This window comes from Microtus pennsylvanicus, chromosome 5 (genome assembly GCF_037038515.1).
Source record: "Microtus pennsylvanicus isolate mMicPen1 chromosome 5, mMicPen1.hap1, whole genome shotgun sequence".
In the NCBI taxonomy this organism is placed as follows: Eukaryota; Metazoa; Chordata; class Mammalia; order Rodentia; family Cricetidae; genus Microtus; species Microtus pennsylvanicus.
In genome coordinates, this window is record NC_134583.1 from 133892856 (window position 1) to 133910130 (window position 17275).

Consider the following 17275-nt stretch of genomic DNA (forward strand, 5'->3'; position numbering starts at 1 on the left):
GTTCTTCCTCTCCTGAGAGCAGCCATGCAGTGTCTGGGGACCTGCTGGTTATGTCGTCAAGGTTGTAGCCTAGTAGACTCCCATGTCACTGCTAAAGTCAGGTAGCAACTCAAGTTTCCATTTGTCTCCCACTCTCTCTACCCCCTGCTCCGTAGCACTACTGGGGAGTGTAATCTGGGCTAGGCTCTTGAATGATGCAGGAGCATTGGCTGAGCTTGGGCTTTGTTAAAATTACCTGGAGGACCAAGATCTTCACCCATCTTACTGTTACCAAATATTGTTGTCATCTCTCCCTGTGCCCCATGCTCCCTAGTAATCCTGCTTAGAAGATAGTTTGGATTGGTGACAGGACCACCGTGTCCCCTGTCAACTCTTGCTAATCAGGACAGTGACAGTGAACCCCCACAGTTGATAAACACCACGTGTTTGGTCTATGCACGCCTTCCCCATGTGCTGTCAAGTTGAAAATGTCCTTCCTTCCAAGTATTTCCCACTCCATCCCTGTCTGTCTCTTTCTTTTCCTCACCCTCCTTACCTTCTCCTGCGATGGGAACTAATCCCTTACTCCTCCTCAGTCATACTTGACAGAAGGCTTTCCTGGGAGTCTCCTCTTGAAGGGCCCTTAGTGCACTTAGTGCGCTTCCAGGAGGAATGGCCACAGGCAAGCCTTTGCTTCCAGACACCCCGCCTGGCCACCACCCTGCTTGCTGACTCTGAGGCCACTCTTTTCAAACCTTAATCATTTTCATCTACAGAATGGTAGTCAGTAACTAGCTAGCTGTTTTTCTCTGGAAGAGTTATGGTTTCATAGGAAGCTGTAAACCAAGTGACTGGAGATGCTCTTTGGGGTCTTCTAGAAAGACTGTTTTTCTTTGCTAACGTGCCGTGGGAAAGTTATGCCTTTTGACGATGCCTTCGCCACCCTCAGCTGTGGTAGGAAGCTGCTCTTCCTGTGTTCTATGCCTTCCTCATCTATTTAAAAAGCCAAACAGGGAGGCAGGAGGGAACACGGGAAGAGAGCTAGCTGCTCAGTGGTCCCTGAACTCGAGGCGCTGGTGGGCAGTGCTGGAACCTGCCTTCTTTGCTTTTAATGCAATTCCTTTTCCTTGATGTTAATGCAACTTGTGCCCTTCCTAGAAGTAATAAAAGGAAATGAAGACACATTCTGAAATGAAACTTGACTCTAATCCATTCATCATCTAATACTAGCCTCTTTATCTTCTCTGGTACCTAATCTGGTTAAATGTCCCTGTTGTAGGATTTTAGTGAAAATCCCCTATTGGGAATAGGGTTTTTTGCAATTGGATTACTCTCAGTAAATGGCCCAGTAGTTCGCTTGTTTCAGCTTAATTTTTTTTTCCTTTGTGATCTTGCTGGGCTGAGTTATAGCACAGCATAGAGGGGGAGGGGCCAGAGCCAGGGGTGGAGAGAGGTGAGTGCTGGGGAAGGCCCGGAAGAGGGCGGTGAGGAAGGTTTGAGATGCTCTTATTTTCCTGTTTTCTGCCTCTCCTCACCATCTACCTTGCCCCAGCATACAAACACTTGTACTTTATTGGTTGGAACTGCCAATTTCTCAAATTCATACTGTTTATTAGCCCAATTCATCATCATCTAGTTAATTTATTAGCGGTCCCTGATGGCTTCCTAATGAATCAGGGCTGCGGTGATCTGCATAAAATATGCAGGTGCTGGCTGGGCCAGAGCGGCTGGAAAAGTTCAGTCTGCCATCCAGACTGAGGGAAAGGGTGGGAGCCTACTGTGTAAGAGCCTGTGGAGTTAGGGGGTGGGTCAGGAGGCTGGCTGCGCTGCTGGCTCTCCAGGTTTCTTGTAAATGAAGATTTCTTTTTGCCTGCCTCACCTGTGAAGTCAGTCTGCCTCTTAGAGGTGCTTGGGGTAGGTGATTCCACCCCACTGTGTGCATAACCCTCCTGAGCCTAAGAGAGTAAAGCTTCAACTTCTGACTCCCCTGCTCATGGGAGAGGTGCAGAACCTTGGGTTCCAGTGGTGGTGTAGAGGAACCTGAAGCAAGCCAGTGTGGGGAGCTCACTGTCTCCCGTCTTTAAATGCATTAGGGAGGTGGGATGGCCATAGCAGCTGGGAGGGTGTTGGGGGGGGGGGAGACACACGCCCTTGCTCTGAAGTTGTAGGCTGGGGTGACCCAGCTCACCATGCTGTCCTCTGTTCTCCCTCACAGTCGAACAAAGTTCCGGTGGTGCAGCACCCCCACCATGTCCACCCACTCACGCCTCTCATCACCTACAGCAACGAACACTTCACCCCGGGAAATCCACCTCCACACTTACCCGCTGATGTAGACCCCAAGACAGGTAAGTTGGGGAACTCTCAAATGAAGGTCAGGAGCCTGGAGTGGGATGATGGAAGGAGTGGGGGTTGTGGGGGAATCTCAAAGCCTCGCCTGGGAGCCGAAAAGGATGCTCTTGGGGGGGGGGGGGGTTCCAGCTCAGTTTGTGTGCTGGGGGCAGGGCCAGTTTTTCCCTCTTGTTTGGAGAGATCCACTTACAGGGATAAGATTTATGACAAGGTTTTTGGAGAGGGTTGCTTGGGAAATCCATTTCTGCCCCCCCCCCCCCCGCCAAAGAAACAAAGTAGTAATGGATTGGAGGTGTCTCCTGGGATGGTTTTGAAGGGACCCAGTCACTTAAGAGTGACTTGTTGGTGCATCCTTAAGGGGCCACATCACCCAGAGTCTCAAATTTCTTGCAGATTTCTTCCATTTCAGTATCTTGGATGTTGTTGTTGTTGTTGTTGAACCCATTTTACAGATGAAGAAACTGAAGCCTAGGAAGGTTTCTCATGTCATACAGCATTTTCTTGAGCGAAGGTTACCACACTGTCCTCAACTTCTTGACCTATCCCTTCTTTCTGTTTCCCCCAAAGGACAAACGGTGAGAGGCAGGACTGTTTTTAGCGCCCCCTACAGCAAGATGCTGTTTGGCAGGCAGCCACTGCTCACAGGCGGGGGCCCTCTGAGCCCTCTGTGTGGATGCAGCCTGGCAGTTTGATTGGCTGGAGGAGGCGACCAGCCTGCCCCAGGCTCCACAAAGTACAGGGCTCCACTTGCAGCCGGCAGCATCTCATTTGAATAATGGTAGGCCAGGGAATAGCTTTTAAATGGTTATCGTAAACCATATGATTAACGTCTAAGGACTGTTTATTTTTCCTCTGCGAACATTCTTTCAAGTGTGCAAACGGCTCGGTGTAGGGTCCAAGCCCAGCTAATCTGTTTGCTTTTTGTAATAGAGAGAAAGCAATGTCTGCATTAAAATATCACCCAGGGAGACTTAATTTACAGATTAAAAGCTTCCTGAATGAATTTCTTGAAAAATGAGATAGTTTTTAATGCACGGACGTTGCTGTCCTGTTCCTTCGATTCTGGGTTAATTCTGGCACATTCTGCACATGTCGCCTCCCACTTGGACTGGGCAGCTAGGCAGAGCCATTCCTCTCAAGCCAGATTGCTCTCAGGACTCCACTTCCTGAGGATGGATGGCCAGATGTGCAGTCTGTGCCGTGAGGAAGTGAACTGTGGTGCAGACTTTCTACCTCCACTTCTGTGGGCCTCGGGCAAGGCTCATGGCCCCTCTGACCCATCAAGTACCCTGGTGCCCACAGATGAATCTGCCGTTCAGGGAATCAGGCCAGAGTTGAGCACCCAAGGCCCGCCTTCTCCCTGTCTATTCAGGTTTGACTCCTGGGGCAAAGACACCAGCTGGCATTTGGTGGTTTCTCTTCATGGAGGAATTGGCTAGCTATGGGAGCTGAGTCTTTTGAGAGAAATCAGAGTCACCTCTCTGAACACTAACTTAGAATGAACTGCAAGACATGTCTATAATCACAGCACTTGGCAAGAGGCTGTGCGTTCAAAGTCAGGGTGGGCTGTGAGCTCTGACTCAAAATGCTAAAATAAATTCATTAATTAAGTCTTACAAATCTAAAGTATAACTCTCACATAGGCAAGGCGTTCAAAATAAAGGGTAATGGACCAAGTAACAAAGCAAAAGGCATTCATGATCATGACTCGCTCACCTGCAGTGTGCCAAGCTTTTTAAATTTTTTTTTTAAAAACTTGAAGTAATCACACAGAGCAAAAATAGCCAAGATGGCATCTTCCTGCTCTCATTCACTCAGCCATACCAGTCCACCCAGAAGGAGCTAACTCACTGTGCGTTGTAGGAAAAGAAGAAAGCTGGGAACAGCCCTCTCCCCCAGAGTCAGCCATGGCCTCCAGCTGCGATTTGAGGAGAGACAGCCCCTTTCCTCATTCCTTCCCTGCTCCCCTCCCTCCACAGTCCCTCTTGCTCTTCCTGCGTACCTAAAACCCACTCCTTTTTCTCTCAGGAATCCCACGGCCTCCGCACCCTCCAGATATCTCTCCTTATTACCCGCTGTCGCCCGGCACCGTAGGACAAATCCCCCATCCGCTAGGATGGTTAGTACCACAGTAAGCAGCTCCAGTTTTTATTTCTGTTTTTGTTTCTTGCATGAGCATGCTGATTATTATTATTATTATTGTGTGTCTGTCTGTCTGTCTGTCTTTGTGTGTGTCTGGTATGTCTGTGTGTCTGAGCACGGGTGAGTCTATGTTGGCAGAGAGACAGCTGATGGGACAACACAGGGGAGATGCTGTCGAGGTGTCCTGTGGATTTGCAGAAATCACAGCATTTCAATGATCTATGTTGAAAAGGGTCATTGGTCATTGGCACTCTGAACCCATGGGACCCAAAGATGTCCTGCAGAAAGCTAGTGAAATGCATTTTGGCTCTCCCCGCAGTGGCAACCCAAACTAGACTCGTGTTGTTGGGTTGAGCTCTCTCTGTTTTAGGTGTTGTTGCTTCTGTGGCAGCAAGTGATGGAAATAGGAGCAACTTAATGGCGAAATCTCAGGGTGAGATCTAGGTGAACTCTTGGAGAGGGAGTGGAGGTCTTTTCCTCTTCATCCCATGCATCCCAGCTACCGTTTAACCCTTCACGCTGAAGGCAGATAGCAACAGTGCTGGGAAGCTCAGGTCATCTCTCCAGCGTCTCTGAGATTCCTGGCATGGCTAGTGCTTTAGCCTGCTATGCGGTTACAGAGTGACAAGTAGAGCCCCCCTGTTGGCATTCAGGGCCTGGGATGTTGACTCTAGTCTTGGCAGTGCCCAAATAATGTGACTGCCGCTTACAACTCAGAAGAATGATGTGTTTAGACACCAGAGCAGAAAGGCCTTTTGTGACTAAGCATACTTTGTGCCATGTAGCACATGCGTGGGCGTGCACGTAATGTTTGAGATTGTATATTTTTATGCACCTTTCTCCATTTTATCAGCGGCCTCTAGCTTTAGAAAGCACAGGGAAAAATCCTGGTGAAACTGTCCAATCTGGGTCTGATGGAAGACAGACTTTTTTGGTCCTCAAGGTGATACAATTTTGGAATAGTGCCCCTGTTCTAGCTTTTGTTTCTCCTCCAGTTGAGCAGAGCTTGCGCTGTTTGCCCATCTAGAAACAACAGGTTGTGTTGGACAATAGCTATGCTAAGTACCAATTGTGGGTGCGGTTTCTTTGTCTTATTTTTGTTTGGTGAGGTAGATATGGGGGTTGGACCTGCTTCTTCTGCGGCTTCTCCACTGGATGAGGCTGAGCCTCAGTAGTTCAGTCATCAGATGGGGAGATGCCAAAGGCTAGATAAAAAGGAATAGCCAACTCAGACAGCCCTCTGTCAGGAGAAGTTGTGTGTCTTTCATGAGGATGCTATTCTGCATGTTGCTGTATTTTTTAATTATTGTAATGAGGTGTGATTGTCTATTGGTTACCCACAATTCTTCTTGGGGACTCTCCCCCCCAGTAACTCTTGTCAACACTTGTTAATTTGACAAAAGGCTACAAATTAAGCTCTGTTAATTTAATGTTTTCTCACCGAGATCTAAATACCGAAAGAGGCCCAAAGCGCAACTGAAGTCCTTTGATTCGCTGTACTTTATTTTGGTATAAATTTACATTCATTATTGTTTTCCTTTGGATGTGTAGCCCTCAATTAGTGTGATGGCTCCATTAAAGCAAGCGAGACTTCGCCTTTAATTATTACAACAAAACACCTAGTCTCAGCTTGGGGAGAGGGTCTCTATTGACATAAGCAGAGGTTATAAAATTTAATTAGCCATTCCTATCAGATTTATGGCATTCAAATTGTTCTGTGTTTCTTCCCTTTGATCCTGCCTGTACAATCCCCAAGATTTTTGTTCTGATCAAATGAGAATAAAGCTTACTGTACAGAGAGAACTTCCCCTCTTCTTCGTTTCCTCGTTCCCACCCCCGGCCTTATTTCTAGTCTCTCACTTTTTGTACCCCCTTCTTTGTAGGCAAGGTCAGCCTGTGTACCCAATCACGACAGGAGGGTTCAGACACCCCTACCCCACAGCGCTGACAGTCAACGCTTCTATGTCTAGGTGAGTTGCAGTGACCGCTCAGAAAGCCCCTCTAGACAGCCGCCAGGCCACCAGGGCCCATGAACATGTGTGGGTATATTAATATAAGCCAATATTCACTTGACTTCCCTCTACAAAATCCCAGAAAGTTGCCTTGACCTTTCAAGGTAAGTGATTGCCTGTCTAAGACATTAGTAGTCTATCCGGATGTAGAGCAACATAGTGTCACAGATTTAGAAGGCAGTTGTGGGGCTGGGAGAAGCTCAGCAGTTAAGAGCACTTGCTGCTCACGAAGAAGGCCTGGCTTCAGTTCCCAGCACCCACGTGGCAGTTCACAACCATCTATAGCTCCAGTTCCGGGAATCCAGGACCCTCCTCTGGCCTCCTCTAGCAGCAGGCAGGCTCGTGGTGCTCATTCATGCAGGTGCAGACACTCACACACATAAAAATAAATAAATCTTAAAAACCACAGCAAAGTGTGCAGGGAAGGGATGTCTAGAGTGGGCAGTGCTTCAGGGAGAAGTGGCTAGAGTGGGTGGTGCTTCTGGGGGAAAGTAGCCAGAGTGGGTGGAGCTTCAGGGGAAAGTGGCCAGAGTGGGTGGGGCTTCAGGGGAAAGTGGCCAGAGTGGGTGGGGCTTCAGGGGAAAGTGGCCAAAGTGGGTGGGGTTTCAGGGGAAAGTGGCTAGAGTGGGTGGAGCTTCAGGGGAAAGTGGCCAGAGTGGGTGGGGCTTCAGGGGAAAGTGGCTAGAGTGGGCAGAGCTTCATGGGGAAAGTGGCTAGAATGGGCAGGGCTTCAGAGGGAATGTGGCTAGAGTGGGCGGAGCTTCAGAGAGAAAGTGGCTAGAGTGGGTGGGGCTTAAGGGGAAAATGTCTAGAGTGGGTGGTGCTTCAGGGGAAGTGGCTAGAGAGGGCGGTGCTTTTGAAGTCATTGTTTCTCTGTTATCCTCTGCTGGGTAAGAAATAAGGAAGTGAGGAGAAGATAGCTTAATGATTATTATTCAGACATTTAAGAAAAAAAATAGATGGGTCTTTAGAAAGTTCAGATTTCAGTTCAGAGTCTGTAATAAGCTGTATCTGGCCTCTTAGGGCAGCAGTGTCCAGTAGAAATGTTTACATTCCCCCCAACCTTTCCTGTCGATCACTTTAAGAAGATTGCCCCCTGTCCACTACAACCCCCATGGTGAAATTGTTTTTTACCACACGTTATATTTATCAGTCATACTGTGTGACTGTAGTATTCTCTTTTCTACACACTGCGGCCATGCCACAGCTGCCATTCTGATTTTCTGGTTTTCTTAACTTAGCTTTTACATGTGCCATGCATTTACACTTTGTAGCACATATCAAATTGGACTGAGCACGTTTGAGGGACATAAGGACACATGCTTGGTGGCCATGGTATTGTCCTCCCCAATGCTGCTAAATCTTTGAAAGTTGTAAAGAAATTATGCGTGCATCCATTCCTATAGACTCATATTTAAAGCATAGATCCTGCATATACATATATATATACTGCATATACATGTATTGCCAGGACTCATTTTCCTCTGTCTAATTAATTCCAGCTAATTTTTCAGTGACTGCTAGTTTATTTACAAACTGGTTGGCATCAGTATGTTTAAGTAGTCACTAATTGCCCCTAATGATAGTTTTATTTTCTGTTCATCTGATTTTCGGTTGAGTTAATTAAATCGGTGGAGGTTTAGACTTTCCTGATGGGCTGAAGCAACCAATCCGTTTTGATGATGCCACGTGATTCAATTAGCATGCAGTACATGGCAAGGCTGCTGTCCCCCTGCCTCTGCCTCCATGCTCTGTGGCCAATGGCGGGAGCCAAAATGAGAGAAGGGACTGAAGGTTGCCTGGAACGCCTTCTTCTCCTGCTTGCAGGACAGCAACTGTTGTTTTGGATAGAGTGAGACTCACACCCCCGAGAGAGGCAGGCTAGACTTTAGAGTTATCCACAAGTATCACGCAGCTTGGAAGATCTGTGCCCTACATGTGATATATCATCTCAATCTCAGAATCCATGCCCATATAAGCTAGGCAGGAAGATGATTTTCTATATCCTCTCTGCTGGAGAAAGTAGAAAGGTTATACTCATTAAATGATGTCGTCACCAGCCCCTGTAAAGCGTGGGAACGAATGGGAACCCTCCTGGGAGGAGAGGGGAGGGGGCTGCTCCCAACTCTTCCTCCTGCTTGTTTGTTCAGTGCATCCACAGGCGGAAAGCAACAAAGTAATCGTAGCGTCGGGAGGGGGGTTAAGCTTATTGATTGAATTATCATTAGGAGGCCAGCTGATGATTTATAGGTCGCAGAGTGTGGAGGAAAGGAAGGGGGTAGCAGGAAGAAAGGTTAGGGGCTGGTGGTACATGGCGGGGGGGGGGGGGGAGGTGGCCAATTCCCCAGGTAGGCCAAATGAAAGGTAGCTAGTTAAAAAAGCGTATACAGCAAATTAAATGCATTATTGTGGTAATGGGGCGACAGAAGTATAGGTCTATTATATGTATGGCAGTTATAGCGAATGTAGGCAGCTTGCCCTGTTCCAGAACACCCTTTGATATTTATTCTATTCAGCAGCGGGGCCAGGACTTCTCGGAATTAAGTGATGGGTCATTATACTTTAAACACCATGGAGAAGCCTAGATTGGCAATTAAACAGCTCTTGCTGACACTCACTTGTGCCACCCTGTGACCCCCTTTAGATTGAGATGTTGGAGCTCCGGGCCCTCAGCCTGCTAAATTGGGCAAGGCTCTTCTCATGACGAGAGCGGGCCCTGAAATCTGCCGGCTTCAAAGGGAGCGAGATCATGTATAAACCATAATGTGGGTGCACCGTGGCTCACAAAAAATAAGGCAGGAAGAGATGAAATGTTACAAGTGCAAGGGGGAAAATGAGAGAATAATGACGATCCTAATGCAACTCAAAGCGGGATTGTTGCACGGGAAAATGCATCCTACTGCTTGTGCATAAAATCAAGGCCGGCAGATGACATGCGGCTAACAGAAATGTGTCGGCACTGAAGCAAAGCAGGAGTGAGTACGAGAGAGGCCCCTGAGACAGCCAGAAACAAAAATTAGTTGTCCTTAACAAGTTAAGGTTCATCATTATATTCTGGCTCGGAGCCATGAAAGCAGACGGGGGTATATAATGAGCTGCTTAGAATTTTTTGAGGGTGTTTATTGCATTTCAGGAAGCGGTTGTCTGCAGGAAAGGGTGAAGGTGTGTGTACCTCGTGGGCCACACACTCACGCGCAGTCTTTCTGCTGGTGTGCAGTTTTCACAGGAACCAGCGTGTGTAGAGGTCAGGGAACTCGCAAGCACCACCCACATCCCCCAGGCCTAGAATGTGCTTGTCTTGACGCCTTTGCCTGGTATTTGTATGTGTGCCTGCACACAGGCGAGGCCATAGTCCCGCACTGTTTTTCTCTCCCTCGTATGTACACGTAGTCACATGTCACAGGAAAGTAACGTGTACTTGAGACATTCATAGGAAGACCTGCCAGCCCACCTGCCCTGCACTGAGGGACTTCCAGGAACGCATCTTCTTAACTTGCTTTTGCTCTGTGGCCTGGGGGCAGCAGGAGGAACAGGGTGTTAACTTGAGAACTCAAGGGTTTGCTTTTCCTTCCTTCCTTCCTTCCTTCCTTCCTTCCTTCCTTCCTTCCTTCCTTCCTTCCTTCCTTCCTTCCTCCCTCCCTCCCTCCCTCCCTCCCTTCCTCCTTTCCTCCCTTCCTCCCCTTCTTCCTTCTCTCCCTCTCCCCTCCCTCCCTCCCTCCCTCCCCCTCCCTCCATTCCCTCCCTCCTTTCTCTCTCCTTTTTGTTTTGTTTTGTTTCTAAGGGCACAGGAGTGGGGTTGGTTGTTACTCCCCCGCACACAGTCTCTCTGACTACTGTTAAAGCATCTCATTGTTTCCGAACGCCAGCATTGCCTTAGTTTGCAAAGACTGTCACAGTAGAGGGTGGGGGTTCTGAGACAGGTAACTACAGTGGCTCTGGGACCTCTGAAAAGATCAACATCCTTCATTGGGTATTTTTGTCTCTGTTAAGATGTACTGAGCCTGTTCGTTCTCTATTTTTTTGAAATCCCATTTGTTATAATTTATTTTTCCGATCCACTTATGAAAGGAACTCTGTAAACAAATACAAGATCCCTTTGAAATAACTGTCGCCATGGCGCCTCAGCAAGACCCCTCTCGGCCGGAAGTAGCTTTCTCAAGAGCAGGGTGCTGGTCCACGCTGGTCCCTGGGTGACACTTTCCTCTTCTGGTTTGGCCTTATTAGAAGGGCAGCCATTGCCTCGGGCCAACTTCTCTTCACCCCATTTGAGCAATCTGTTCTTCCCTCCTTTGCCCTTTCTCTAATCACTGTGTGTGACTTCAGTCGAGGAGGTGTTTTCCCACCAGCACAAACAAAACATGTCATTTGGCAGCCGTTTGTCCTATGGAGCTGAAATTAGCGTTTGTGTCCTGGCAAATTCGTAATGCCGGTCGAAGAACTGAAGTGTGTTCTGGGGACTTTCCCAGAAGCAAGGACTGTTACTGTCTTATCTGTGATTACGGTGTCTGTCATTTACAAGGATTTTGAATGATGCGCAGATAACATATTAAGTAAAAATAAGAATCTTAGAGGAGAAAGGGCATACAAATCAGAATTCAGTGCTTCGCTGTGTGTATTTCCCCATTTTCCTTTAAAAAAGTTATTCAAAATGCCGTGACTTAGGATGGGCGTCACGCAGGAACTATCAGAATCTCTCTCTCTCTCTCTGTCTCACTCTCTCCTATCACTCTCAAGTAGTGGGCACAGCAACAAAAGAGAAAATGAAAATCTGATTGCTCTCCGTCACCAGAATGAGGCCTAACGAGGCATGCAGAGCGTTGTCGAGACATGCATATCCGTGTCAGCCGCGTTAATGTTTTATTTAGCTGTCAGTACACAACAGACGTTATCACCTGTCCTTCTAGAGCTGATCTGTGAGGACGCAGCTCATGCCTCAGAAACCAAGCGGACGTGCGATTTCTGGCTGGCCGTCCAAGCCCACTTTTCTGCCCAAGTACATCAGTTGAATTTGTCTTCTGCTAAAGATGTTAAAAATCATAATGTCTCATGTCAGTAGCAATAATGAAGGGGAAGATCGACTTTAATGACATTATGAGAATCATTATGTTTAATTTATCACTAATTAATGCTGGCAGGTTTCATATGCCCTGGGTTGCTTTCATGTGGATGCTACTGCACTTTTTTTTTTAATTGTGTGTACACATCCCTCCTCATTCATTCATTTGATTCTGACGATTTACACAGCTTTCTGTCTTCTAGGTTCCCTCCCCACATGGTCCCTCCCCATCATACTCTCCACACGACCGGCATCCCCCATCCGGCCATCGTCACCCCAACAGTCAAGCAGGAATCCTCACAGAGTGACGTCGGCTCACTCCATAGCTCGTAAGTGTTACAGTTGCTGTGTCATGCTCTGTGGCCTGGGTGATGGTTGCCACGGTGGCTGCTGCCTGGTGGCTTCCTGGCCACGGTCAGCGTCTCCTGCTTGACCCTTGGCAACACCCCGTCCCTATGGCCTCTGGCTTCCTATAAAGGAGGACGTGCTCGCTAGCAGGTCACACTGATTGTCACACTGCTTTCCGGATCAGAGATCTCCGTGGTGTGTGTTTGAAGAGATGGGGGATGGCATTTGGAGCTTTGTTCGGCAAGCAGGACAGAACCCTGGGAAGTGGGGTCGGCCACCCTGTGCTTCTCCTCTGCCCTGGGAAAATGTCTGTTTGCAAATGGCGAGGAAGCAATCTCAGAATCTCTCACCAGCCCGGCCTCCTCCAGCTGCTCCTGGGCCGTGCTTTGGGGTGGAAACGAACTTTTTAACTTGAAACCGCCAGGCTTGAGTGGGAAGAGGAAGGAGCACGGGCTCTGCTTTGGGGGATGCTGATGCACAGTTGCTTACTGGATGGCATCTGTCCATCTCCTGTCTCTATCCAGAAAACATCAGGACTCCAAAAAGGAAGAAGAAAAGAAAAAGCCCCACATAAAGAAGCCCCTCAACGCGTTCATGTTGTATATGAAGGAAATGAGAGCGAAGGTGGTGGCCGAGTGCACACTGAAGGAAAGTGCAGCCATTAACCAGATCCTCGGGCGCAGGGTAGGTGGCCCTCCGTGGAGAGAACCAGAGTGGGCCAGATACCATGACAGGTGTCCCTTTACACCGTGCTCTGCCGAGCATGGCCACAACCCTGCCACTTTGAGGCCCTGTTTGGCTTCCACTGATCAAAATCATTGAGCTTTTGAACAGCCTTTAGGATACCACATCCCTCATCTTCCTGCGAGGACAGACGTGGTTTCTCTGGGTACCATTGTTAGTGTCAGGCCCCAGCAAGCATCAGTATCTGCACGCTCTACCGTGTCTGCATAGACTCGGGCCCTCGTGGCATCGAGTCTCGTTTATGGCCGTGCTGCTGTTTGTGATGTTTCTGCCTGTCTCTCTCTCCCTGCCCGTGTTCTCTGCAGTGGCATGCCCTGTCCAGGGAAGAGCAAGCAAAGTACTACGAGCTGGCCCGGAAGGAACGACAGCTTCACATGCAGCTGTACCCTGGCTGGTCTGCGCGGGATAACTATGTACGTGGACCACTTTGTGGAGAATTCAGTCTTTCTGGGTATATATTGTATGTCTGCAAGGACCCGAAGGATGGGTTATTGTCTGCTTGAACTGGGCTTCTAGACAGTTCATTCTGTCCACTTATAGGACCTGTCCCTGACCTCCAGTCAAGGACCTTGGCTTTCAGTGTTACTCTTATTATATTAGCAGGAGGCAGGCAGGAAGCTGGCATCTGTGTTCCCACACGGGATCCTGGAGACTGATTTGGGGTGTCTGTATTTTTCTACCTACCTGTTAGAAAAAGTAGAGCTCCAAAACACATTCCAAAAGTACTGCATTCCAGAAATAGAGACCACATTAGATAGATGGATGGGTGGGGCATTTAACTCCTTACAGACCTTCCAGCAGGAAAGGGAAGCCTTGGGGAGGGAAACCCATTAAGCATCTGTCTGTGGCCAGCCAGGCTGTCACAGGAGCCTGTTTTACCCTGAGAACGGCATGATGGGAATATCTCTGAAAGTAGCCAGCAGAAGCCATCTTTTGGTAGGGAAGATGAAATGAGTCTGGGTTCCACAGAGGTGGGGAAGGATGTGTGTCACATGACACATCTGTCACATGATGTGTGTGCTTCTGAGCTCTATTGGCAAATTTTCTGTCTTGCTTCTTAAACCTCCTCTTAGTAGGACTGTTGTTACTACCTGCGCTGATGGCACACAACAGATTTCCAGTTCCAGAGCCCTGTTGTCTCTCCCATTAGTCCCGATCCTGTGTTTACACAGCAGCTCTGAGTTCTGGGCGTCTTCCTTCTCCGGATAGGTAGCACGTCTCTTGCTTTGTCTCTTTGTTGCATCATGTTTGGTCTCATGAAATGTCTCTTCCATCCACTCTGATGTCAAATCAAACCTGTCTTGCTGCCAGCACAGGCTTCTTTTCCTCTTCTCTCTTGGAGCCAGCAGAATATTTTCCTGGTGGTGCCAGTGGAGAAGCTGGGAGGATGACTCCATTCCATTGATATCATCTTTCCAAGGGCTCTCTTTGAATTTCCTTCACTCTTTTCCCTCATAGCTGTAAGAATGGAGCTGGCTTGCCTGCTGTCCATCAGGTAGACAAAGATCCTGGACTGGACTTTATAGCAATGCCCCTACCCATGACCCTTCAGGCTTCCCTGCCCAGACAGCACTTCTGCTCTTGAGAGAGCAGCCATTGTCACTAGCAGACAAGCATCTTAGCTTTGTGAGACCTTGCTGCTTGTCTTTGTATGTGCTGCTAGGACGCCTTTCTTCTGAGACCTAAGGGAAGAGAAGAGCAGTTGAGCTCTCCCAACCCACTCCCAGGTGACACTCCAGGGCTAGGCACCGTCCTGTACATATTCCACCACATCATCTCAGGACAGCTGTCCCCCTGACTCTTGGGAGCTCTGGCTTGTTACACGTCCAATCCTGGAGTTGTCGAGAAGGTATCCCAGAACAGGATCCAGTTTCTCCAAAAGCTACCGTATCCCAAGGCATCCTAGGCACCTGTCTTCACAGGGCCTTCACATAAAAACTGCCCAGTTTGTGGACCATGGGCCACTTACACCGTGGACAGGGTAGATGGTGCCCTCTGGGGTTGCACAGGATGAACTCAAAATCACAGCAGATTTGATGGCAGTGTCAGAAACATTCTGTTTGACTTGCAGGGAGTCATTTAGACACCATCCTAGACATTCTGTGATGCGCTTCCTAGAGTTTTCATGGTCTGCAGGCCACTTGGCTTGACCTCCATTCTGCGTTAGGAGGTAGCCAGGACAATAAGGAGCCACTGAGTACATGAGGAGGCTACTTAGAGGCGGATTGATATCAGACTGCAGGAACTTAGCCTCCTGGGCACAGGCTCTCGGGTTCCTGTTTCAGTGTTTCCTTACACACGTGTGGAAATGCATGCGCATTCCTTCCTTCCATGCTCCAGGGAACACACTGGGTTCAGGAATCTCACACCTGAAGCTTTTGTGAGTTTGACCATGGTGGGAATTTGTTATGATTCCTTTTTAACTAACTTGACAAAGGAGGTTCTGTGGATAACTCTGGCTGCTGCAAAGCCAAGAAGATTCTCTTGGGAGATGTGTTCAGAACCAGCACTTCTTGCCTTTCCAGACGAGTGGGACTTGGAGCCTTTTTGTCACCACCTTAGGGAAGTGTGGTGGAGGGAAACCCCATCTGGCTGCTCAGACTTGGCCTGTTCTTTGGGACCCAAGAGAAGCTAGCTGGTACCATGGTAACAGCTAGCTGACCCGGTGTCATAGCAGAGCATTCCTTTCTTCTTTTATTAAAGGTTGTATATGAAACTTGACTTCTTTCTCTCGTTCTCATTTCTTATGCCTTTTCTTTATCTTGTTGCCTTTAAACAGGAAGTGGTCTTCCCTTGTCTCTTCATGTCTTCTTCCCATTAAACATTATCCCTATTCACCAGGATCTAGTAGTCTGTCTGCACTGCTCTTTGCTTGGCCATGACGTGACCTGCATTCCAGGTGTCAGTGCACAGCAGAGAATTCTGTAGGGACCATGAGATGGCCCTGGAGTGTGGACAGGGGCAACACAGGCACCTTCAGGTTAGACTGCTTCTCTTGAGTCTTTCTTCCAGCTCATCCTACCTACTCTGAGAGTCACATGGCCTGCTTCCATTGTTTTTCCTTTTGTGCCAAGAAACATAAAGGATCTGGTGCAGAGCTGCATAGAGGGCCAGTGTTCTCAGTGACCCAAACCCTGTACCCTCAGAGGGTAGAGCAGCCCTCTCTGGAATAGCTGGACTCATCCAAGCCTGGCAACCTTGGGGTTGCTGCACATCCATCCCTGTCCTTTTCTTTTGGGTGTCACGGTTCCATCAAACCTTTAAGCAAAGGTGGCAACATTTACGTATTCTGAAGCACACAGATTGATTTGTAAGACCGCAGCTGCCTCACCTGGGCCAGAGAGCCTCCCTAGAGCCCAGCAATAGGGCAGGGTGTCCCAGAGTCTTGCTCGCTCACTTGATAGGGTCAGGCTGTCAGGTGGTAATGACTTAAGGCCATCTTTCCTCCCTTGAAATGTCGAAGAAGGCTGCTACGGTAGAAGGCGCAGTCCATGGCTGAGGGCAATGCTTTCAGACCACTTGGGTTGGTACTCTGGCTCCTCTTCATGGTAGCTGTGCCACCTCAAGGCTGTTGCCCAGCCTCTATGTACTGTTTCCTCATTCATGACTCCGGAGTGTAAAGACACATGTACTGTGTAGAGCTCTTGCCTGTTGAGTCATGCCTGGCTCCTAATGTGTACTTGGCTCCTGGTTTTCCAGGGTTTGACTTGCAATTTCTCAGCTTCATGGTGTCATGGAAGCATGCCACACAACTGATCTACTTTCCACGTGTAAGAAAGTATACAGTCAGTGGCACAAGCCATTCAATACTTTTCAATAAGTCAGGCTCCATGGTAGATGACTTTGCCCACCTGTAGCCTACCCTGTGTGTGTTTGCAGGGGGCTGGCTAGGCTGTGATGTCCTAACGCACTTGTGAGTTACGGTCTCTGTGGCCAGTGATGTGTTTGTTGGGGTAAGAGCATAGGGGAACACTTTCCCTTGCCTATGCCTGACCACCCTGTAATTTAGACAGAAGCCCAGGTGGCACTTGGTTCTCTCTTTGCTCCCACTCCTTACCATCCTTTAAGAGGAAGGATCGCACTACACTTCTGAAAGGAACCACTACTACAGAGAAGCTAGAGTCATTTCTCTCTCAACTCAGGACAGGGAAGCGGGGAAGGTTTGTCTTTCATAGTGAGAAGCTGTGGGGCAGGTAGGGCAGCTGTGAACCACTGTGGACTTTGAGGTTTCTCTGTGTCCCTTGGGAGTGTGTCCCTCCTGCTGCCCAGCCTGCTCTCTATCCCTCCCAGAATCTCCCTTGCCCCTTTCACCTCCCTTTATGGAGTCAGACGTCCTGGGTCAGGCTGAAGAAGGGAGAAGGCCATGAGGTCTTTCCACATCAACCCTCTGGCCTTCTCTTTTCTCCAAGAAATGTGTGTCCTCCCAGCTAGGCAGAGTTCAAGGGTTGGATTCATGGCTGGCAGATTGAATAGACTTGGGAGATTAGTGGAGCTAGCAAGCTTGTCCCTCCCGGCTCCCCTGCCTTGTGCATCCAGACACCTCCCTCCTTGACCTAATTTCCTGCATTTCTTCTATTCATCTAGGGGAAGAAGAAGAAGAGGAAAAGGGACAAGCAGCCGGGTGAGACCAATGGTGAGTGAT

The 17275-nt window shown here is 48.6% G+C and overlaps 1 protein-coding gene across 50 annotated transcripts in view; it reads left to right on the plus strand.

Moving 5' to 3' along the window:
- The window catches only part of Tcf7l2 (transcription factor 7 like 2), a 186084-nt gene that overhangs the window by 159326 nt on the left and 9483 nt on the right, over positions 1-17275 (plus strand). For 21 of the 50 annotated variants that reach the window (XM_075974454.1, XM_075974455.1, XM_075974456.1 and 18 more), the window contains 7 exons: positions 2195-2327; positions 4360-4462; positions 6357-6443; positions 11745-11870; positions 12414-12573; positions 12939-13046; positions 17218-17266. In XM_075974454.1, the coding sequence (XP_075830569.1) occupies positions 2195-2327; positions 4360-4462; positions 6357-6443; positions 11745-11870; positions 12414-12573; positions 12939-13046; positions 17218-17266 (766 nt within the window). Of the gene's footprint in view, positions 1-2194; positions 2328-4359; positions 4463-6356; positions 6444-11729; positions 11871-12413; positions 12574-12938; positions 13047-17217; positions 17267-17275 lie in introns of all 50 variants that reach the window. The other 29 variants (XM_075974450.1, XM_075974428.1, XM_075974429.1 and 26 more) reach the window with 3 other exon arrangements.